At 36.9% G+C, this 24,569-nt stretch overlaps 1 protein-coding gene across 3 annotated transcripts in view; it reads right to left on the reverse strand.

The window, feature by feature from the left end:
- ctdp1 (CTD (carboxy-terminal domain, RNA polymerase II, polypeptide A) phosphatase, subunit 1) overlaps positions 1-23,826 on the reverse strand; it is a 44,365-nt gene extending 20,539 nt beyond the window's left edge. For all 3 annotated transcript variants that reach the window (XM_027006698.2, XM_027006700.2, XM_027006699.2), the window contains exons 1-9: positions 23,349-23,826; positions 21,085-21,168; positions 20,841-20,934; positions 17,079-17,207; positions 14,249-14,399; positions 8,601-8,691; positions 7,579-7,751; positions 5,769-6,734; positions 1,134-1,275 (exon numbers count right to left, since the gene is read on the reverse strand). In XM_027006698.2, coding sequence (XP_026862499.2) covers positions 1,134-1,275; positions 5,769-6,734; positions 7,579-7,751; positions 8,601-8,691; positions 14,249-14,399; positions 17,079-17,207; positions 20,841-20,934; positions 21,085-21,168; positions 23,349-23,659 — 2,141 coding nt within the window. In that variant the 5' untranslated portion in view covers positions 23,660-23,826. The remainder of the gene's footprint in view (positions 1-1,133; positions 1,276-5,768; positions 6,735-7,578; positions 7,752-8,600; positions 8,692-14,248; positions 14,400-17,078; positions 17,208-20,840; positions 20,935-21,084; positions 21,169-23,348) is intronic.
- Between the last annotated feature and the right edge of the window lie 743 nt (positions 23,827-24,569).

Raw genomic sequence — 24,569 nt, forward strand, 5'->3', positions numbered from 1 at the left:
CATGGCTCCAGCAGGTCCCAGAAACAACAGCAGAGATCTCTGACCAGAAGACTGCAGTCGTGAGAAAATACTACACAGGACCCTCATGCTCCCAGGCCTCTGGTAGAGGTCAAAGATCGCCCAAAGGAAGGTGAGTGTTTGGGGGTGGGGGGGTGAATAAATAAATAAACAGATGTTACTACTATACATAAGATAGCTGGATGAAAAGCAATTTTAATCAACATAAGACAGAAATAACTGTAACTGATAGTGAATCAAAGAGAAAAAGGTGTATGAAAGGCATTAACAATATTATTAAAGCTGCATTCCATCATTTATGGAACAGAGCACACCTGAGACTGTATCTCTATCCAGGTGGTCTTGGGCAAACTTGAGACAAACTACTGTTTTGCTGTTTTTGACAACAGAGGCATCCAGTGTTCAGTATCTTTCTAATAGTGGCACATGAATAGAGATTTTTTAACTCTGTATAGACTTTTGTAGGTCTTTTGCTGATACTCTTGGCATCTTTGTCACCTCTAAAGATTGAGCTCTTAAGAGTGATCTTAAAAAGAGGACCACTCCTAAATCCTGAAATTTCTCGATTTGTAGACAGATTGTCTAAGTGTGTATTGATGTACAATGTTTTTGTAGCCTTATCCAGCTTCATATGCATCATGTCTGAAAATTGTTCGCATTAAGGCATGGTTCATACAAACCAATCTCTTGAGAAGAACAGATTTCAGTAACCAGGCTGCATGTGCCTTTACTTAAAAGTTCAAAATACCTGGGAAACCCAAACTCTTCAAACCTTCAAACCTCATCTCCTTAACTGAAACACCCTTTGCCAATCAGCTGTTGGAGAAGGTATTAATACCTAGGTTCATTTACTTTTTCTAGCCTGCACAGTGGATATTTACTCAATGTGCTCAAAAAATGACATGAACTGTTTGTGTTATTACTTTAGTTAGACTGTTTGACTATAATTGTAATGTTGATAACCATCAGACATTATCTATTTTATTAGCAATGAATGCAGAAGTCCAGAGGACCAAATGGTGCACTTACCTTTTCTTGCAACTGCATGTGTACAGAAAAGTGAATATGAGAAATGCAGACAGAATGAGGAAAAGGGGTGATAAAATGAAAAATACCTCTGTGACTTGGTGTAGTCCTCCTTAAGTGGGAAGAGCTTCTCCTCCACTCTTTCCCAGCGCTCCAGGCATCCCCAAAGCCAATCAGGATTTACCACATGCAGATGCTTAATGCCCTGGGCTTGACGAACCTTCTCTGTGCCTTAGAGAAAAGTAGATATATGTTGCTAAATACATAAATATTAAATATACAGAGCGGGATATGCTTCAAATCAATTTAAGCACAATGTAAATCCAGATTTAATCATCTGTAGCAGTGCTGAAACAGTGTGTAGAGTAAGAGAGCTTCTTCAAACCTATCAAATTTCAGTGTTTGGCCTATGGGGGATGCTATTACTGAATTCAACATGAGAAACAGTCTTACACAGTTTATCTTGTGGGTATGTAAAATCATGCATCCAAGAGACACTGACAACTTTGCAATTACAAGTGTTTACAGAAAGTTTACCAGCTGCTCTGGGTGACCGAAATCCATAGTTTTCAAACTAGTACTACAATTCTTACTGAACTATGTAAAAACTGGTCTTAATCTCAAGTTTCTTTATGCAGTGTTCTAGGTCAAATGGTATCTCCTTAGGAAGAGAGCCGAGATTGGTATGAACACTTTGATATGAAACATATGGGTATCATGCTATAAGAACCTTTAAAGCGAATTTAAGAAAATTTGCAACAACAGAAAATGCCCTTAGACAGAGGGTTAAAATAATTATTTCAATTCAGATTTGGTTATCTACAAAAATTGAGTTTTTTTAACAAATCATGGCTGCTTTAACGCAATCGTGGTGAGAGGGGGTTTAAGGGTGATGTTTTATCCATTATATCCCATTTCTGCATATTCATACAGCTTCCTGGCATCTTGATGAAATGTCTGTGACATGCTTTGGATGTAACACAAGAATAACACAACATAGCACCCATCTCACCCTATTCAGAACAGCCAATTTACACTGCCTGACCAAAAAAAAGGTCACCACCTGGATTTAACTAAGAAAATAGGCAAGAGCCTCCCATTGGATAATTACTGCATGGGTGATTATGTTTTGAAACTGAAAAATAATGGATCGGTAATCAGGCAGCTGGTGTCAGCAGCACCACTTCAGAACTCTAGCCATCTTCAATTCTACTATCTGGACACCCCTGGAATATTTGAAAATCTGCTCTGTATACTTCAGGTTCAAATTTAACACCATCATTCCAGAGTTGCTAAACAAGAAAAACATGGTTTAATCTTCCCAGCCCCAACTGCACATATGGGTAAGCATAAAATCCACAAAGTTTTCACCAGTGGTACAACTTTTCATCCTCACCACTGGTATTCCTAGGAGATATTGCCTCTACTCTCCTGCCTACAGACAACCAACTGCACACCTGATGACCAGTGTGTCAATCTGCTCAAGGTGGTCACTGCTTCCACTATAATAGGACCCCTACTTAAGTCCATATACAGACAGGAGCAGAACATGTGTCAATCTAGTACAGACTATTTTTTTTTTCTAACCAGCATTGCACTTGTTCCCGCTGACTCCAACTTGTTGGTGTACAGTGGTAATGTAGGTAGCTTAGTAGCTAAACTTAAATCATTAAAATGTTTAATACATTTCATTTTGACTACAAGCATATAACGTTTCTAATGAATCAGAAAACATTCATGCTTATATGTTGTCACACAAAGCTGAAATAAATGCAGCACAACTGACATTTCATGAAACAAAAATATGTTTTAAACCATCAGGCTTCACATACACAGTAGTAATACATCTTCCTTTCAGTCACAGAATGATTTCTTTTCAGTTATAGTGTACAGCTGAGGTCAGGGAACATGAAGTTGATGGGCAGTTAAATTGAATGCAGGAACCAATCCGCATTCTTGTCTCCAGCACTTTTCAAAGCAAAGTTACGCCTGTGAAAAGTAATAATTCATGTTACTGACAAGATGCAGTAAATTTATATGTTCAATGACATTGCAAGAGGGCCCTGTCAAATATAAATAGGAAAAAATACCATGCTTGATTTTACTCTAATCTCTTTGATATTTGTTAAAAGTGTTCATTAGTATTGCTTTTGTTGGATTTGGTTTAATGTTGAATATGGCACTTTTTATAAAATATATTCTATAAATTTTCTATGGTTATCCATCATCAGCCATCTATTCTATTACTACTGACACTCCTAAAGAGCTCCTAAAATATTTTTTGTCTATAAAATATTTATTCTGTTTTCTGCCCACATTGTATTGATCCTCTAGACATGTTGGTGGCACCTTTAAACAGATGTAATTTCCCCTTTTTCACACCATATTAATATTTACTTAGCTCCAAAACACAAGCCTTGCACACTTGCAGGCAATCGCACCCACCAGATCTACACTGTACTGTCAGGCTTCTGTAGTGCCAGTAACTTCTTTCTTTTAAATGTGAATGGTATTGTCATGCACAGATGCAATAACAGATTTTGAGCTGAGTAGTCTACCATTTTTACCAAGTATTAAGCATGAATACAAATGTGTTGAGAGATGCATGGAACTGAAAAAATAGCAAGAAGTTTGCTTGCACAGCTGATGAAGGACCCATGTCTGAACTCTGAAAACCGAAAATTTGTACCTACAACGACACTCACTAATGAATTTAAGCCCTTAACAGAGACTTAACATTTTTTAGTTTATGATTATATGGCTATTTTAATAAAAATGGCCCAGATACTCTATTCAGTCTTCCTGGACACCTCCTACAAGGGAATTTGAAGCAGTAGATGTTTATATTAATACCTGTGAAAGAGAAATTAGTAACATGCAATTAAAAAGGAAGAATACTCTGCACTTAAAAATGTAAATGAAATATGCAAACAAAATGAGTGACATTGTTATTAAGTCAGCTAATAAGGATGGAGCTGTTATCGTTTGGAGAAAAGACCTTCACAAGAAGGAAGCAATCAAGCAGCTTTCTGATACTAGTTTTTATAGGCAGAACAGCTTTGACATCACCCCAAAGTTACTAGGACCACGGTATGCAAACCTCATTGGATTCATGGAGAAATATCTTTTGAGCAATATACTGGACCTTTACCCTTACAATTTCTGAGATACATTGATGACATTTTTGATATTGTTACATGCACATTAGAAGACCTCCAACTGTCTATTTCTTCATTCTCCAAGTTCCACTCAGCTCTTGAATATCCATGGAGTATAGCACATCCTGGCTTGAAGATAGCAAACCTCTTTGAAACATCCAAAAAGGCCACCATCTATTAAAAACCTAGACTCTCATTCCTATTTGCAGTACAATTCTTCACATCCCAAGGCCTGTAAAAACATCCTTTTCTCACAGCTACATTTGTAGTGAGAATGAAGTCTTCCACCAGAAAAGAACGGAAATATGTGAATATCTTCAAAATTGGGTTTCCTGAGGACAACGTAGATGATGCCTTTGCTCCTGTTTTACCAGAGTGTAGACACACTGACCTATAAACAATCTGCTGTTAAGACTACAAGAATTCTCTTGGTGCAAACACATCATCCTACAAATAAAAGTGTTTTATACTTAAACACTTCAGAATCCTACAGGACTATGCAGAGACTGCATCCCTTTTTAGAAATCCTCCACTAATCTCCTATAGATGGGACAAAAACATAAAAGACATGCTTGTCAAGAGCAAGATAAGTGATCCTTCAAATAGTGGCTGCGGTAATGTAGCCTGCAAAACAAGAGAAGATCTGCTGTTCAGTTTGTTGAACATCTTCAGGCCTTTGGAGTTAAGCATTTGTTGTTTCCAGTGGTAAGGTATTTTAATACTAATGGACACTGCATTAATGACCTTTTTGCAATGAAGGTTGTTACTATGGCAGCAATGAAATTAGGAAATGCAAAGAAAAATAACTCATCTACATTCTTGGAGCTTTAGAACTCAATGGAATTAATATTATGATTTAAACATCTGCTTTTTCATGTACAAACTTCCCAACTACGATTTCAGAAGCACTTTGCTTGCATAGCTGATCTCTGTCCAATATATTTTGTTTCTCTGGAAAATCTGTGTACTACAACTTTAATATCCCTCACTCACTCACTTGGCCACTCACTCAGTCACACACAGAGAAACATACATAGACAGAAAGAGAAAGTGAGAGAGAACTGCATTATATAGAGCTGCATGAATATAAATAAAATGTTACAAAAAATATGATACAAATGGTGTATAGCACTGTTCAATGTCTAATCACAATTCTATTCAATTTTTGTGTGTAAGCCTATATTTTTCATGTGAGGACAAGTGATACTACGTTACCCATGTGCTACATGAATGAAAAAAGTAATTTTGACACTGGAATTTTGTGCAGTCCTGCATACCAGTCCATCATACCTTTTAACTTTTAACTGTTTTAAATCAGCACACAACTCATAAGAGCATAATGCCTAATGCAAAAAAGCAGAATCGGTAGGGCTCCTATTAAATGACAAATATGAGAAAAATAATGTCCTCATGCAGTTGACATATTCTGCCCTAAAAGCTTCAAACTCATTTATTAAACATTAACTGTTATGCAAAGTTTAATAAAACCCGTTTCATTCATATTGCTATTTTTTAACAGATTACTAACACTTTCTGCACTTATGTTATATAAAGTGTATAACTCACCTGCACGTGCTGCAATGAGGTGGGTTGCGTGATCAGGATCTTTGGCATTAAGCACCAGGCTCTTGCTGATCTTGGCACCAAGTGCCTTGGCATGGTAGAATTCCCGTGTTCGCTCCATGGGGTAATTTGTGGGGTACAAGCCACTGAACACAATGGTGGTGCCTAATAAGGACATGCTCTTCAGCTCAGGGACAATTTTGCGAATATCTGGCATCTCAAGATTATTCTCTCTGAGGTAAGTGTCGTAGCGTGAATAATACTCATTGTGAATACGGGTCAAGACCTCTTCTAGGTAAATCAAGTGATCATCTTGATCTACATCTTCTTCCTCCTCTTCATCATCATCTTCCAAACTGTGGTCTAAAGACTCTTCACCCGTAGCAATGCCTGACTGATCACTGTTTTGGGACTCTATTTCCTTCTTGTCAGTACATCCATTTAAAGCATCACTCAGACCCCCCTGATCCACATCTATGGTTTCCTCGGCCTCTATTTGTCTGTCATTTCCCCCTCCACCCCCATAGTCCTCATCAATTTTTGTTTTATTGATTTTTCTGGTTTCTGGGAGCTGTTCATTATCACTGAGTGGCAGTCCGGGTTTCTCTGATTCACCGTCACTCTCACTTGAAAGCTCAAAACCCATGTCATTACCAGTACCATCAGTTTCAGTCATATGCTCTTTGTCTACCGTTTCAGCTGAGGTACTCGTTCTAGCCAAACAACCTGCCTCCACCCCCTTAACAATATATCTGTCACTCAGCCGTGAGCTTTCTGTTGTCTGGATTTTCCCCATGATACGAGTTCTCTCTCTGGCTGATGCTGCTTGTGTATCAGAAACAAAGGTCAACACATCCTCATGTTCAGCCTTTTGTATCTTGTTGCATTTCCTGAGCATAGTACTCTGCTCTTCATATCCTGGTGTTCCAGAGCGGTCCAAGTTCTCTATATTCTGATTAGGCTGGTTTCCTACAACAGCACAAGCACACTGTTAATTATGGTGAATTCAATTCAAATGGTTAATTCAAGCAAAAATGGTTTAGGTCTCATTATTTCCAAAGAAATACTGTCTGGTTACTACAAGTATCCACGTAGCAGAGTTTTTATTATGCACTCTAAGCAAAAAAAAAGTGGGTTGATGAGTTCAGAAATTAAGTTTAATTTCTGAATTAAATTTACTTTAGTATACAAATCTCATATAGCTCAGATTTATCCCTTACTTTATCGGCTGGACAATTATGCAAAACCTCTGATCTTATTAAACTTTATTTATCAAGACCTCTATGAATGCTTTTATAAATGGTGAATAGAATGACTGAAGGTAGGTTCTGGTTTTTACAAATACAGATCTTTTCCAAATTTTATTTAAACTTTTAACAAGGCTAAAGTAAAGCATCCATCAGTAAAATCTTTTTTTTAATCTTTTTTTTTGTGTGAATATGAGATGAAGTGGGTATCTAAAATGTAGAGGTCTACACAATAGTCAATATGTTTATCATTACAGCAAAACATGCCTAAACATTAAATGTACAAAATATAATATAAATGTATTGTAATAGACTACCTTAAAAGTACTTAAAGAATTCAGTTGCCAAAAACTGAACACGCTACAAAAAAATAGCACTGTGACAAAATACACTGTTCCCAAGTTAAAAATCATACAATACAACAAACATGTTGTTGACTCAATGTACCCCTAAGTTTCCACCCAGGCTTTCAATCACATCACAAGCACAATGTATTCCAGCATCAGAATATGTATAACGAAGGTAATAACATTTTCCTCCACAAATAAAAGCGAAACTTTTGTTACCTGTACTTTTCTTTGCCAGCTGGGTCTCTCGCGACCCTGGTGGAGCATTGATGTCACCCGTTTCCTTGAAGTAGACATACTTTTTCACTGTGATAAGGTTGGGGGCAAACTTCCACACATCCTCTCTATCATCTATGATACATACCATGGAGTCGCCACATGGGAACAAATTTCTACAGGGGGCACAATACAGTATGACAACATATCAGCATTCTCATACTTCCAGAATGCATTGTGAGGATGCTATAGTATGTCCTTAGCAATCTGAATGAAAATTTGTCACATTACATTTAATTACAGATCATAAACAAAAATATCTCATTATATATGTGTGCATTGTGTGCATTGTGCCTAATAAGGACATGCTCTTCAGCTCAGGGACAATTTTTGCGAATATCTGGCATTATATATGTGTGCATTGTACACATCTGTTATTTGGTTGCCACAACAAAACATTTGTAATGAGAATCGAAAGTGTCAAACAAGTGACAAGAGTTATTCCCATGCTAAAGCTCCATCTACTGTAAACTTGAAACAAAAAAGTGATTATTTAATAATAATTTAAAAAATCTAACTTTTAAGATAAAACGGCAAAGGCCAAACTCTAATGTGAATTAATAGCATTAGTAACTATAAAGGTGCTTTGTAAATGTAAAGTCTGCTGCAAAGATGTATACTTTGATGATTGCCATTTTTTAATTCCCAAACCAATGAATGGAGAATGTTTAGCTAAAAGCACAAAGTCTCCTTTTCTCTTTTTCTTTCACAGGTGGGATTCTGCAGAAGCACAATCCAGGCTTGTCTCCATGTCAGTTATTGCATCAAACCGGACAACTAACAGGCATTCTGACTTGTAATAATACGTGGTGGACACTAGAAGAAAGCCTGGTTTGCCTTCTAACTGGGCATTCCTATAATGATGTGATGTCACCGGAAATCTGTGAATTAGTTGCTGAAAGCATGAAAGAGAAAAACAAATCATGTTTAGGGCACATTAAAGGCACTAGTTCAAACATAGTCACCTAAGATTCCCAGTCTTCGAGAACGGGTCAATACACTCATCTCTTGATAGAATCCGATGAGAAAAAAGGTTTTTTTCAGGATCCAGAAACCCTTTCCAGAAGGAAGCAAGGAAAAAAGAGAAAGGTTTTTTTTAAAGATCATTTAAAGACCACCTTTATACTACAGTCACAGGTGTGATGGAAGGGCATGTGTTCATTGTGTGTCTATGTCTCTGTTTCAGGTCCAACTTACTGACATCAGCCAATTACTTGTCTCACCTCTAGTCATGCTCCCAGTCATGCATTCCTGGTTCCTACTGGAACCAGCTCTTGATCAGAGATCCAAATCAAGCAAGACAAGCAAGCTCTTGGTTGTCTCACTTGATACACTTGGCTAACAAAATGATTACTGGACATGATGGCTGATGGAAATCTTTCTTAGACTCAATGGGGTGTTACAACAGTTCCCCCAAAAGAGCACAAATATACAGAAGAGGTTTAAGGATGCAGTCTTATCCCTCTCCTAACTATTGGCCAAAAGGTCTTTGGTATGACTTGCTAAATTGTTCAGCAGTTTCTGCAGTAATTTAAGGCAAATATGACTGGTTTACAGGTGATTTAGAACCAATTCCTGCTCGTTACACTATAATCTGCACATTTCTGACTAGTAATACATTGAGTGGTATATTCGATACAAAAAACCCTGCTTGTGAAACCTATAATGCCACCAATATGTTCATAGCTGAACAAGAGGCAAATCTATTTCCACGCATTATAAATTTGAAATGTTCGTGCAGTATGGCTCTTAAGGAGAGTAAGTTGGCAAATTTTGAGGTATCAAAAATCGGATCATTGGCTAAAATAATTGATGCAGAATCTTGATGAAACTTTATTTAAACCTCTTAGTATACACCTCTCCATCATGCAAGCTGTGCCTTACAAATAGCATCAAGTGACAAATGGTATGCAGTGCACATCATTCAGACCAGCATTTTTATAAATCAGATGCTCAAGTACAGTGTAATGGGCAAAACAAGTGATATCAGTAAATTTAAATGTGGCGAAAGCAACAAATCTGGACTGTTGAATGGAAAGAAAATTGTTAGGTTAGATGAATGCAGGTTCCTTTTCCAGTAAGGTAATGAAAGGGTCAGAATTTGGCATTCACACTCTTGTTCTTGCAGTTTTATTTCCATTTCCTTTTTATTTACTATATTAAATTCAATTTTGTCTTGTAAGATAATTCGAGGAATATGCTTAATCAAAGCCTGAAACCAAAACATGCATGAACAGATTAACTGAGTTCTCTGCCTTCCCAGATCAGTATTTAAAAATCAATTTTCAGCAACAAGCTTTTAGTTTGAACTTTCCAAATTATTTTCCAAGCAATTTCAAGTTTGGGATCTCTATTGACAACAATTAAGTACTTAGAATAGTGTCTTATTTTGTGTGTTTGTCTTATCCCCAGTTCTTTAGAATGTCTAAACTCGTTCAATTTGCCCTTCAGTATTCCAGCAATTTAAAGCCATCTCCTTTTTATCGTTGGTAAAATTAGGATTAGTTCTGTTTGTCCAACAGTAGTTAACTTAGTCAACTACAAATCTAGGTTTAAAGTAGTCTATGTCAGAGAACGCTCAGACGGCTATACACCTGTGAGCATCTCGGGGATAGTGGTGAAGTTCAAAACAGTCCAAACCAATTGGACCAGCTCATTTCACCATGTTGGAACAACTCAGGCAATGAATTAGGGTCACTGACAGTGCAGAAGAAGCTTTGGAATTACATGTGGCAAAGTAGACACGGCTTGTCCAGAATTCGGTCATGCTGAGCTCTTTCATCCTCTCATGCGGAATAATCATCTGGCCTTTCATTGAACCCAAAACGTAAGAGTTTCTAGATCATTCACATGCTAAGCTCTGGGGGCGCAAGCCGTGAGCCATCATTCTCGTAGATAATTTTGTACAGAATTATTTCCTCTTTTTTTAGCTCAGATAGTAACCGCAGGTCTAACTTCAGGATTCCCTGGATAGGTGTTCCTTCCTCTCAGGCGTTCTCCTTCATTCTAATTAACTTAGGCATAGCAGCTTCTAGCGTTATCTGAGTGTGTAGTTCACAGTCCTATGGTTTATTCAATCAGCTGTTAATTACAAATAATTTTTTTTCCTTTTTTCCCCCCTCCTTTATCATTTGTTAGGGATTCTGTAGATATGAGCCAAGTCCTACCTGTCTTATAATGTCTGTGACTTATTAATTAATCAATAAACTTTGCATTTATTCATCAATTTGGTCTTCGTGGCAATTACATTTTAAACAATGGTATTTGGTTCCTGCACAACACATGAACTAATTTCAGAATGAGACTGGTATAATGCTAATAAACTTTCAGTAATTAATCCACAATAATTAATAATCATTCCCCTACGTTTAGGGTGGTGCCCCCTGTTAATAATTCATAAAGTTATGCATTTTTGCTACATGACATTTTTGGCATGCTGTTTTCGAAACACTGACAGTGTTACAATGTTGACAGAAAGAGATTAGCATTGTGTAAAATTCACATGGGCACATTTATGCAGAACAGCCTAAGACGAGTGAATGTTAGAAAGATGCTGGAATCCCTGGTCTCTGTATTCCAGTAAGGAAATAGTATGTTTACTATAATTTCCTCTAAATATCCAGAACTGTCCAGTGGTGGCAAAACTACTACAACTTAGAACATGGATGGGAAAGCATGAATTGGTAGACAATGTCAAGTAATGTCTTGTCATTTAGTCCATTTTTGTTTTTGTACTGAGCTCTATTGTAAAACCATAGTTTTAGTTCATTCAGTTTTTAAAACCATCTCTTCCACTTGCTTATAGCAAAGACACGTGCCTTAAAATTGTGGTCACTTTTTTGGCCAACCCTTTTGGTTCTGCTGGCACAGATAAAGCTGACAGAGCTGCATGCTGACAAATGGCACATCTACTGAATATGTACTGTTTATGCATTGTTCATTCTTTACAGATCTAGCAGACAAACACCCCCCCCCCCCCCAATTATTTAGGTTCTATATGGGCTCATCTAATACAGAAGAAAATGTCAATAAACAGAAAGGTCCTTTTATTTTGGGGGTTTATAATGTGGATGTAGATGCTGGAGATGTAATTTCAGTCATCCGTTACATTTCCTTATTCACCAGGGTCTTGTCAGATAAAGTGAACAGTTTTGAATATATATATGAGAGTACTCAGGAACTACACAGTATGTTCCATGAGGTGTCCTAGACATCTACAAAGTGTGCAATTTTTTTCAAAATCAAAAGAAATTTCAACAACTTACTAAAAGACAACATTAGCTTTTGTTAATAGCGTCATTGCTGAAAGGCTAAACAATTTTAGCTTTGATGCTTCATTGTCTTGCGCATGCACTGCACCTTATCTGGCTAGAGCACACCAGAGGTCTATTGTTCTGCGCATTGCCCTCCGTCACTGATTAGGTGACCATTCAAGGCAAGTGAGTCGTTTACATTTTCATCTGAGGGAGCGACACTTGTTGGAACAGGTGTCAATCACTACAGATACGTCTGGTAAACATCCCATCCCCCACCCCCCACCCAGGTAATCACCTTGGTGAATGAGCGTAATTCAAAGAAAATGGGTCTTTATGCACCAATAGCAACCACAGAATCTAAGAGATGAGGGTTTAAGCTTTCTATTCAGTAACACTGCAACCTGACAAATGTGCATTGTTAGGGCATGAAGGGAATGAACGCTTTTTTTTTGTACAAAAACAGAGACAAGCAAATAACTTCATATTTTGTCATAAATTCAATTATCATCAAAGCAACTGCATGACACGGTTAAATAGTATATAGAATGTTAGTAAATTTATCTTATATGGGAAGCATATATTAAAGGACCATTTAAAGGGACAGGCATGATTGATGTGTAAACCAAGTGTCATAGAACGCTCCTCTCCCACTGACCACGTGTTACAGACCGCCACGTGCAGTGGGAATTCACTGAATGTCTTGTTTGTGACTCCACCCTCTTGCTGCTTCACACCTGCACCTTATTCTGTGTTTCATTTAGGTTGGTATTTAATCCCCTGCTTGTGTGTAGTTCAGAGTCGGTCATGTTAAATGTCCATGTTGTATGTTATTGTTAGATGTTTCTTGTGTTCACGCTGCCTGTCGTATGTTGTGCAATTGTGTTATTATTCATGTTTTGTCTAATAAATGTCTGTCTGTTAAATATGAGTATCATAAATAGATGCAAATAGAGTATCGTATGCAACTTTTAGTGACCAGTTGATTAAGTCTTCTTTGTCTTGGATGACCAATGAAGGGTGACGACACCCATGTAACGACCTTTGGACATGGCATATGCTATATAAATGCATGCTCCCCATCTGTGAGCAGTTAAACTTTACCAAGACTATGTTTCTTGATCAAGGCTAAAATGCACTGGTGCAAAATATGGGGGTATATGGAGGAATCATAACCCCACCCACTTTTGTCTCCTGCTCCCAGTTAATACATTTTGTAGTTTTCAAGCAGATATTTTCAACCAACCCAAATGGTTTCTGTTTTATGACAACATATTCCACTGGTTACCACACAAAATGACTTTCTTCTTTCCTCAAATCCAGCCCAGGAATTCCAAATTTTAAAAAAAGAAAATGAAAAGGCAGCTTAATTTGCTATTTTTCAGATCACCAAAGAGACAGAAAAATGCAATTCAATTAATTTTAGGATGTTCTGATAACCATACATTTGTGTACTGTTATCTCACTTAGAATAATTGTATCAATGATATTTGCAATATTAGCCAACTAATGTTACATTTTGAAGATAATGTGTCTAATGGGTCAGTTTCACAGCCTTAATCCTGGAAGTCTCCTGCACCATACATTTTAGAATGGACACATTCACTTCAGCTCAGAAAAAGGTTAATGAAGGTCTAAATTATTGTCTAAATGACCAAAATATCCCTGTTCACAAAGTTTCTCAGACAACCCCACACGCCATCACCAATTGTTCTATACCTAAATAAATCACAATTTGAATGATCCCTATCTATTAAATGTTAGGATACAGGATAAGTAACAACAGCATGTAAGTAAATATGGATTTACAAATCATTGTCATGATATGGAACCTAATTGACTGTGTAATTTGTTTGCATAGACTTACATTAAATTGTTGTATAACACTCCTACTAAAAGGACATCAATATCCACTACAAGGTAGATATTATTTTTCTCCTACAACTTCTGCATCTATTTCATGAACTTCCGATCTTCATAAATCCTTCTTTAACCATTTACAGTAAGCCTTTCTTGCAATTCTATAAAAAGTTATAAAAGTCACAAGATTAAGAAATTGTACCTTTGTAAACCAAACCAAGAAGAAGGTATGGCACTTCAAAGTATATGCCTCTATGATCAGGTCTATAATATTAAAAAACATTATGGCTGAATAGAGAGGAGTATGATATAACAACAGTGATCTTATTTTAGGTTTTTGTTGTTGCCGTTTTAGGGATTCAAGCAAGGTTGTAACCTTCTTTCTTTGTGCTAGAAGTATTGGAAACCCACTGTATTTCTTTGCAATTTTTCCACAGTCAAAATAGACATTCTCTGCATAGCAACAAAGTAGGGTAGCTGACAATGTACTACATGCTTACCTGCAATAGTGTGTGCATAAAGTCGACTCCCAAAGGTAAAGACATGCAATTCATACATCTTGGCAATCTTCTCCAAAAACTCTTTGCAATGAGGCCTAAGACGTGTGTGCAGCATGGGTTCACCCCTGCCAAGCTGGAAATGGAAGATTCCCTGTCATGACATCAGAGGAAGTTAATGAAGGAAGCCTGATTCACATGGTAATGTATACATGAAACAGGTAAGGCACAGAGATACAACTTTGAGAATCATTAACACATACACATCCCAGTGTGAAGAAAGACATTTGTATTAAATTCAGCAGTAATACTCAACAGTGAAAATGACTTAAAAACAAGTCTGCTGTGTTCCTTCTATATTTTACAGGCATGGCGATATATATCAGACATGGGTGCAACAAATCTAAGGCCATGATTAATCAGATCACTTAATTTGGGTCAATTAATTTCAATTTATACACAGTTTCAATCACCAAATGAAAAACAAGAAGTATTCCTGCTTTATAACAAATATTGACTATGTTCTGATTCATATTTGCAAAATATACCAAGAATACCATTTTTGACTTGACATTTTGAAAAAAGTGTTTTCTCCAAGATGCTGAAACCTAACAATCATAGCACTATGCCAGGTGAGGTTGGTTTTACACATCTTACAGGAAAAGGTTTTATAGATAATGTAATAGTAAAATGTTTCCATATTTTTTCTGTGTGGCTCAATGGCAAAAAACATTAAGCCATTAACTGGATAATGTTTTATTGGCAACTATTTATTACTGATGCTAACAATAATGTTGATTACTTGTTGCAGCCCTATAATAAACTGAATTTGACCGTTTACATCTGGTTGCTCATACGGAGTCAGAAAAGAGTGTATTAATATCCGCTATCATTGCTTGAGGAATGGGGACATAACTGTTCATGCCGTGGAATAGCTCTAGGTTCATCTAATATTTCTGCTGCAAGTGTTTTTTATGGGAACCCAACAATTGCTGAAAATTCTGTAGATTTACATTTGACATGATAGGAAAATAAGTTTATTGTACTAGCAGTCCCAATAGCCTAAAGGAGATTATATATATATATATATATATATATATATATATATATATATATATATATATATATATATATATATATATATTACACACACACACACACACACACACACACACACACACACACACACACACACACACACACACACACACACACACACACACGTACATTTTTGTGTCACCCAACAGTTGCCATAAAGGACCAGGCAAATGCAAGATATCCAGAACTTTACATTTGGATATGTAGCCCATCAGCAAGCAAACTGTTACCTGAGCTGAATTACAGTAGCCCCGTCCTATCCCCACTCCTATAATGGTGCTAAAGCTAGAAATCAGAACAATAAAAATGAAATCATTAATCTCAACAGGATCAAGTGAGATTACTACTGACCTGCTCCAATAGATGGAATACACGCTGCTCACTAGCACAATAGATATGATGGGGTGTGTGTGTGTGGGGGGGGGGGGTGTTCTTAGCCTCTAGAAGAATCACTTGACAAAAGAAACTGCAGGATGTTCATCGTCTGAACATCCCTGAAAATACAGCCAATGCAATTCCATTCTGGCTTGCATCATGTCAAAGTGTATATCTTTCAGCGGCGTGATCATACTGCAATCCCCCACGTTCTTCATTTGTAATAATTTTCAATATCCGTTATTCAGTTGTCATTAGTTTGAGATTCATTTTCTGCACCCCCCCGCCCCCAATGTCTCTCATCAAAGACTGATTAAATTAATAATAATTAAGTCAGCTGAATTCAGAATGTCTCTTTGTATTAGCATTAGCAATGCGAGTGAACCGTTTGTCACTCTTCACATTTCCATGCACTCTTCTTTATATCCCCCTGCCATTTCTTCCTATGTACTTTTATCCAATTTTGTGTTTATTAATTGAGGTATAAATAATAACAAATAATATGAACATGCTCGTTACACTGCTACTGCCGCTAGAAATATTTGTACTTTTAATCTTATTTAACTGCAAAGTTCAGATTTTTAGGTTTTTAGTGAGAAACATTGCTAAGAATATTGTAAAATCATTTAACAAAAAAAGTCGCACAGCCAGAATACATTTGTACAAATACATTATTTTTGCAACATCATATCTTATGTGCATCAATAAAGGGGTATGGTTACTCCAATAAAGCTCATTTTTCTAAACTGAATCACAACATCTACATTCTATATGTGAACCATCATTTACATTCTTACTTCAGCTGAACACGCATGGACATTGCATTGTGAAAGATGCCTTATAATTTGCACCCACCAGTCACTTGTAATTGTAGTCTATACCACCCTGTGCTAAAATACAATAGAGCATGGAAATTAGAGTATGCACGTTATGAGTAAATTATAAAAGACTATGCAGTCTAATGTGCCACTAGCCATTTTTACTCAGTGAGCTGCAGTGTAAATAATCACATTGTTACACTCCAATAATGGTTGCGTAACAGTTACCAAATACATCAACTAAAATGTGTAACATGCACATTTGCATAACTGCCTACAAATTAATATGGCACAAAAACTGTGCTGTGGTGCATTTTATCGAGCTCTTGCTTGGGGTATTCACTCAAACAATCTAAAATCACAGGAAAAATCAGCAATGATAAAGTCAAGTTTTTTGTGCACTGGGTGTGTTTAAAATGAGGGGAGTGTCTAACTAACTACACAATCTAGAAGACTCTACCGTTTTATGGCTGTAGTTTCTCTACTGTGGTAATCTGTTACATCATTGCTCATGTTCTTACCAGTTTGCTCATTATGCTTACCTTGTTGGACATGCGCTGGCAGCACTGCTCTGTTGTGTGGATCAGAGTCTGATCCAAATCCACCATGAGCACAAGCTTTCTGTTTCTGTGGAGTCTTTTCTGGTCCTCCCTGCCAAGCTGTTCCGCTTGCTACATTCAAACACACGTGCACAAATTTGGTGAGTCGGTTATGCCATTATGATCTCACTCCTTCACCACATTTAAACCAAGTAAAATTTTTAGATCCCGTCAAGCATTCCTCCTTAATGATCAAATACTTGCTGCCACTTCAAATAAGCAGGGATGTTTAAAAAAGAATAGGTTCACAGCAAATGAAAATTTACCTTTATTAGACCTTGGTCTAATAAAGACCTTAGACCTATTAGACCTTGGTCTAATAAAGCAATAAATGATTATTCCTAGGCAGGAGTTGTTTAGAAAAAAATCTTAGTTTCTAAATACAAAAACAGTTGTAATGTATAAATACAACCATTTACTTACTGGACCATGTTTCCCCAAGCCATGAAGTATCAAGTAGTCTACCCAACTTGTTTTTGAAAGTTTATTTGAAATGCATGTGCAATTATTCTAGTTATAATTATTAATTACATGCATCTTATTTGGTTGCTTATGAACATTGGTCTGTTGAACTGGTATGTCAGGGGATAGTATTCAATTTTGTCTTAGTGTTTTTCTTCTGGTTAGGTTAAAGTGAAGTCAGGGAAGGTCCTTTTTTTTGTTTTTTTGCTTTATTTTGTTGACTTACTTTTATTTTAGAATTGAGATTCTCATTTAGTTAGTCTTGTGTTTTATGTTGGCATGATGCACACCCTGAAGCCATTTACTTTGTAGTTATGCCCATGTCCCCTGAATGCACAAACATGCATAAAACCACTTTTCACATTTGACTTCGATTGGTTGCAATGTTGCTACGTTATACATTAGAAACTTGCCTAATAATACAACCTGTATGCTGAAGACAGTAACTGTTAAGCCAAGAAGCAGAGGGGGGGGGGGGGGAACAGCCTACACCCAAATATACAACCCAAACCAGATGTAGTCTTTGTAATTTAATTGCACCTTCAAGATTTGTCATTTGCAGTGATATTCCCTGTAATCTGTAGGCATATGGACAACAGGTATACCATTCTTTTTAAAATTATTTATTTTGACCAGAATGCATGCCAAAAGTGTGGAAAAGGATGTTGCTTGGCTAAGTAATACCATTTGTACATATACAAATACAAACAAATAATTTCTTTTTTTGCCACATTAGCCTCTTCAGTCCAGTAGAAAGCTAAATAAATAAATATTTATGCAGCCTATTAACATTTGCCAAACCAGACATCATATTAAACCAATGTAAAGAATGTTTTAGTCTATACTGCAAGTATACCAGGACATTTTAAGCAGGTGTGTTAACAATATTTACTTCTTTGGTAGTTGCTGAAGATGGGGACAGATGAAGGTTCTACAAACTGGCATATAAATACAATTGTAATGTCTGGGATTTTTAACAATATTATAAACAACTAACGTTTTTCACCGTTTTATAATAATAGAATAGATCCTAATGGAACAATGGTGTGAGCCTGCCATTTTACAGTGACTACATGAAATCTTGTGCTCATCCTGTGCTTCTTATTGAGACCTGTCATAATCTGTAGCCCTTTTCAAGAGCTCATAAAACAATTATCGCTCAGTGCATGCATTATCATCTCCCTCTATATAAATCCCCACTTGCCCCCTCCTCCAAGCAGTCCTTTTCCTTCAAGCTCTGGTCACAGAGGCCTGGGAGCTTGAGGGGCCTGTGTAGTATCTTAGCTTTTCTCAGGACTGCACATCTATGATGTGAATCTCCTATTCTACCACATCCACAAAGGTGCTCTATTGGATTGATATCTGGTGACTGTGGAGGCCATTTCAGTACAAGGAAAGTTAGAGTTAGAAACCAGTTGGAGATGATCTGAGCTTTGAAGCATTTATTCTGCTGGAACTAGCCAACAGAAGATGGGAACACGTTAGTTATAAAGGGAAGGGCATGGAATCTCCAGCATCCAAATACACACTATAAAACTCAAAAATAAAAGGAGTTTGTTTTGACATTTTCTTCTGTATGAGATGAGCTGAAATGGAACCTAAATGACGGGGAAAAAAACCTGGATGTGAATGAACGTCTAGAGCGCAATTTTCTACTTCCATTTCAATCCTGAATGATCATTGTAGAAATGTAAAGTGTAGAGGTACAAATCATTCAAAGCTTTAAAATGGAGGTGCACATAGAGGTTAATGAATGTAGCTATGGATTCTGGTGATCAGTGAACTGTTGAAGAGGTAAAGAAAAATGGATAGATCTGTCAGAAGAATGACTCAGTTCTGGTTAACAGCTCCTTAATTACATCAAAGTTTTCTCTACTAATTTTAGATTTCGCTACATGTTCTGCATCATTATAGACACTGGATTATATAACTTCCCAGTTAATACCAACAAAGCTCTAGTGCAGGTAAAGCATTTAGTTAGTGTTTGCCAATAAGTTATTAGTTGAAACAAATAAAACTGTTAGTACCAATTTGTGTCAGGTGAATACTGATCCCCCACAGAATAACGCCTCAGGCCTTTACCGTAATATAGGACATTATCTTTTAACCTTGACAATTTTACAATACTTGGTCATGGTCTTTGTCTGTCTGTCAGTCAGTCAGACAGACAGACAGACAGACAGACAACAGGTGGTGCACTGCTTCAAATGGTCCCTTTTGGTGTTATTTTCAGTTGATCATTATTTTCTTTTTGGAATTACTATAATGAGTAGATGCTCTCATACTCCTTATGTGTGTGCAGAACTTCATTCTTTTTATTGTTATGTTCTGCTGCTTGTTTTTTCCTGCTTCTGTTGTTTTCCTGCTCTGTTTTTCTTGCTCTAGGCCATTGCTGAATGGGAAATTGAATTTGTGGTAGTTTTCTTTTCCTATAGCTTATCTGGATACCATTCCCATAGCCAATGGGACCTTTGAGCAAGCCCACAAAGATGTTTGAAGAAAGAAGCTTGCCATTAGATCTCAAAAGAGCAAAACTGGGTATGTCTTTGTTAGCTTTATGCATTTTTCTGGGGGTTTAATTTTTTGCCCTTTTCTCAAGACCTCCATTTTCATCCTGGGTGTTATATCTTAGCACAGTTTTGTTAGCTATTTAGCACTTTACACAATAGTGGTTAACTTACCCACAAAATCACTAACCAGTATTACTTGTGTATTTTATCTATTCATTTTTCTTACACTTCCAGACTGATACAGTTTTACAAATTGATATGTTTTACTGCAAACTATATGGAAGTAATGCTAAGAAAGTGTGTGCATAGTCTGTCTTTGCAAGCTCAAAGATATGTATATTTGTATCTTTCTAGTAGGTTTATTTGACTTTCAAATTTAAAATATTTTAATACATTTCTAATATTTTCCTGAATTTTGTGTGAACGTAACAATCTGTTGTCACCATGGTAGCATAACTGAAAATGGATTCTTCTCAAACATCCCAAGATTTGTACAAGCGGTTTACGCAAGATTGTTTTTTTACTTAAATGAATCATTGCTACAGCCAGCACTTCTGAGCTTATCATATCACACTGTACACCACTGAAACAGTCATCATACAGATAGGTCACATTTTGAGATGCACTTTTCCTTTAAGACATCTCCAACATCATAAGATTACTACAAACGGCATCTAAAGACTTTTTGTGCATTTTTTTTCTTCCCTAGCACGACCATGGCTACAGCACTCACCTCTGAACTGACCATCAACTCTGGAACACTGTGTACCATGGAAACAGTTGCTGTAGAAATGTGTGCCTGCTGCTTTCCATTCTTGTTTTGCAGCCTTTAAGAGCATAAACAAAAGAGCTTTCATGTGATTTAAATATGCTGCCATAAATGCCTTAAAAATGCAAAGGTGACAGGTATGCATGTTTTCTTAAACAGTAGAACAGTAGCAGATAGACAATTAAAAAGAAAATGTGCATATACTCACTGTGTTAAGTCCTGGCCACATTCAGCACACAGACCTTTCATCACAATGGGATGGCTGCATTCTTCTATTCTCACTATAACATCCCTGTGACAAACAGCACATTAAAATATAATCTAAAACAAAATGGTGTGTACTAATGTCCAATACACCATAACATCTGATTATAGTATACGTCTCTTTTCCATTAAGGGGTCGCTTGTTTCAATCCTCAACGGCCCACATAATAGGTATGAAAAGGTACAGAAGCCTCCAAATCCAATAAGTAATTATTTTAAGAATATAAAGTAATATTTTTATTTACAAGATGAATAGTTTAAAAATAATATAACTTTTAAAAAAGGTAAAATATTTATAATGCAGCTATTCCCTATAATTTTAAATTTCTGTGTTACAAGAAAGTTAAGTCAAGCTGAACTTCTTTCATGTTACCCAGCTTAAAAATAACCATGTTGTAGCGTTATTATATGATCAAATAATAACTGTCATACTGTAAACTGCAACCACTAAAATAACTGCCACCCCCATCATCACCCATTCCTCCTTATGCATTACTGCAGGAGTTGTCTACTGTATTACTTGCAAGAGACCTTTACATTGGAGAAACCAAGAGAAGGCTTGCTGTTCGATTTGCTGAACACCATTGGACAATACGAATTAAGGATTTGTTGTTTCCAGTGGCAAGGTATTTAATACTAATAGACAATGCATTAATGACATGTTTGTTGCTATGACAGCAAAGATGTTAGGAAACTCAAAGGACTGAGCTACATCATTGGCCGAAGGAAGATGGGCACCAGAAGATGGGCCTTTGAGTCTTGGTTCCTCTTAACGTTTCTTCCTCATGCTCTAGAGTTTTTCCTTGCCACCGTCACCCTTGGCTTACTCACTTACTCAAAGTTGCTTTGTGACAACTGTTGTAAAAAGTGTTGTATAAATAAATTTGACTTGACTTAAACATATAAGGTAACATCCCTACTCCTGGAACTTTTTTGGGGGGGAAGCAGTATGAATCCATACTGCAGTGTTGGGGAATGTTTGGTAATGTATTTGGTATAATCCATATCGAATTGGCAGCACTGAGTATGCATTAACGATGCCAGTGATGCTGTGTATAGCATTAGTCACTTGGGAGGCAAATATAGATTTTACGGGTTAAGAAGTGACTGGCTGCATTGGGGCATAGTGAATAAAGTCCAAATGGAACTTTGAGCAGTGAGCATGAATTGATGGTGCCAGTGGGGCTGGAAACGGCCTGACTCACCAGGGAAGCCTGTTCAAATTTACTTAAAGATGAGGCTGAGATGCCAGACCTCACTGCTCAGCCTTCTGGTGGTATTGTGGTGATTCAGTGAAACATAGATGAAGGGAGGTGCCTAGCTCATGACCCCTGTGAAGAGTTTGCGATGTTGTGGTTGCTGATAGGAAGTGAGTGGGCTGGGCCCTATGTGAAGCTCGAATGGTTTGACATAGGATATTTGACATCTTACCATGTGCACCATTACAATATATAGGAAATAATATATTCTTTATCGCATTAAACCATTACATGCCGATGTACATTCCATGAGTGGAATGTTTTAATCGTGGTAAAAAATAATCGTAATTTCTAAATCACTTGACAAAAAGGGAATGAATTATTCCAAACATTAAAAAAAATTAAAAAAAAAAAAAAAACTTAGCTAAGATAAGTTCATACGTAGCGAGCTATATAGTTATAGGTCAAGGTTCAGAAAATAACCAGCTTAGCTAGCTAGCTAGCTAGCTAACTACTTCTTCTGATAGTTTGTATGAATTAAGCAGACGACTTCGTCGGAAAGCTATTTGTCACCTTTCCTTTCTCAACACCTGTGTTGTTTATTAAAGAAGGCCCCCAACCTACATTGTATCCAAATGTGTTTTAAAGTAAAATTATGCTAACCAGATTGTTGAAACCACGAATACAATTAGCCCATACTGTTTCTAAAACTGTTAATTTAAATAAAATATAGCCTTTTCTCATTCTATAAAGGATCATTTGTGCGTGGTGTGTTACGCGGCCTCTAAATGTTTAACGGTATTAAATATCTTAGCATAGCCAACATAAAGTCAGCTAGACTTATTGCCCCCAAGTCCAGGAAGGGATGAAGCTAACTAGCTAGCTAGCTAGCTACTGAGCAACAGATATACACGCAAAACACCATTGCTGTGGATATAACCTGTTAGCTAAAACAACACCGCAGTTAGCTGACGATTTTGCTGATGGCTTTGAAAGCGTTGCAGCTTACCCAGGGGATAGGAGCTGTCCGAGTTCACAGCACAGCTCCCTCACTACTCCTGCTCGATCTGATTTTACTTTCTTCTCTGGTAATATTAATCTGTTCTGCTGATTCCGCTCCTCTGACCCAAACTCTCCCATCGTGGGGACAGCTACACAGAGTGCAATAACAGAGTCAACATTAACCAACGCTCCGGGTTTCACTTTCCATTCCAACAAGCGCATGTGTCGCGCTCCGGAGGGGCAGCAGATGTCCGTCACTCGGACCGCTGATCCGAATGGAGCCGCACTGTCACCGCCGGAGTCAGCCGGACCCTCCATGCCTTTTAAAGCAACCTTTCTGAACCGCGTAGGGAAAATGACAAAAAAGACGGCAGCGCACTCTGCAAACTCCAAATAGAGAACAGCAACGCAACTACACGAAACCCAGTCAGTCAACCAGTATCTATAAAATGTATACAGACAAAGGTTTAGATCTGGTCGGTCTTCCCGCCCGTAAACAGGAAACAGAAAGCTGCAGCGAAAATGAACACGAACACGAACAACTTCCGATAGACTTCCGCAACAAAAGAGCCCCGTTAAATCAGCACCAAAAAGAAGTTAATGTCAAAGAACTTACATTAACTTCTATACTTACATTACATTGACTTCTGTAGTCTTTGCCCATGTAGTAAAGAAGTCAATGTGCGCTTTGTTATCAATAAATGTATTGTTATCTATAAATGTAAAGTAAACTGTTGTTTAAAAAAAAGGTAAGCCGTTTTTACATTTCGCTTATGTTTCGAAAAGGGTATCCCCAGACAGTTATTTTTAAAAACATTTTCACAAATATACATGTACAACAAATAAGGCTTAGTATACAACTTTAGTTAAAACAGCAAAATCAAACTGAGCAATTAGCAAAATAAAAGTTAAAAGACTAATACATTAAAAAATAAAAATAAAATAAAACACAATATATAGGTGCCATACACAATTATAGAAATTAAATAAAGTTTCAGTGCATGTTGACTCTTCATGAGTTTCAACTAATCCTGAAACAAATACAAATCTTTGAGGAATATAATAAACTTTGGTGAGGTGTTTAAGAATTTGCATTTATATATAAAAATTTGGCTACAATCCAAATTAAATTTGATACGTTATAAATCATTACAGAAATAAACCAAGTCAAGTCAAATTTATTTATATAGAGATTTTTACAACAGCAGTTGTCCAAAGCAGCTTTACA

This window comes from Electrophorus electricus, chromosome 4, assembly GCF_013358815.1.
Source record: "Electrophorus electricus isolate fEleEle1 chromosome 4, fEleEle1.pri, whole genome shotgun sequence".
Taxonomy (NCBI): Eukaryota; Metazoa; Chordata; class Actinopteri; order Gymnotiformes; family Gymnotidae; genus Electrophorus; species Electrophorus electricus.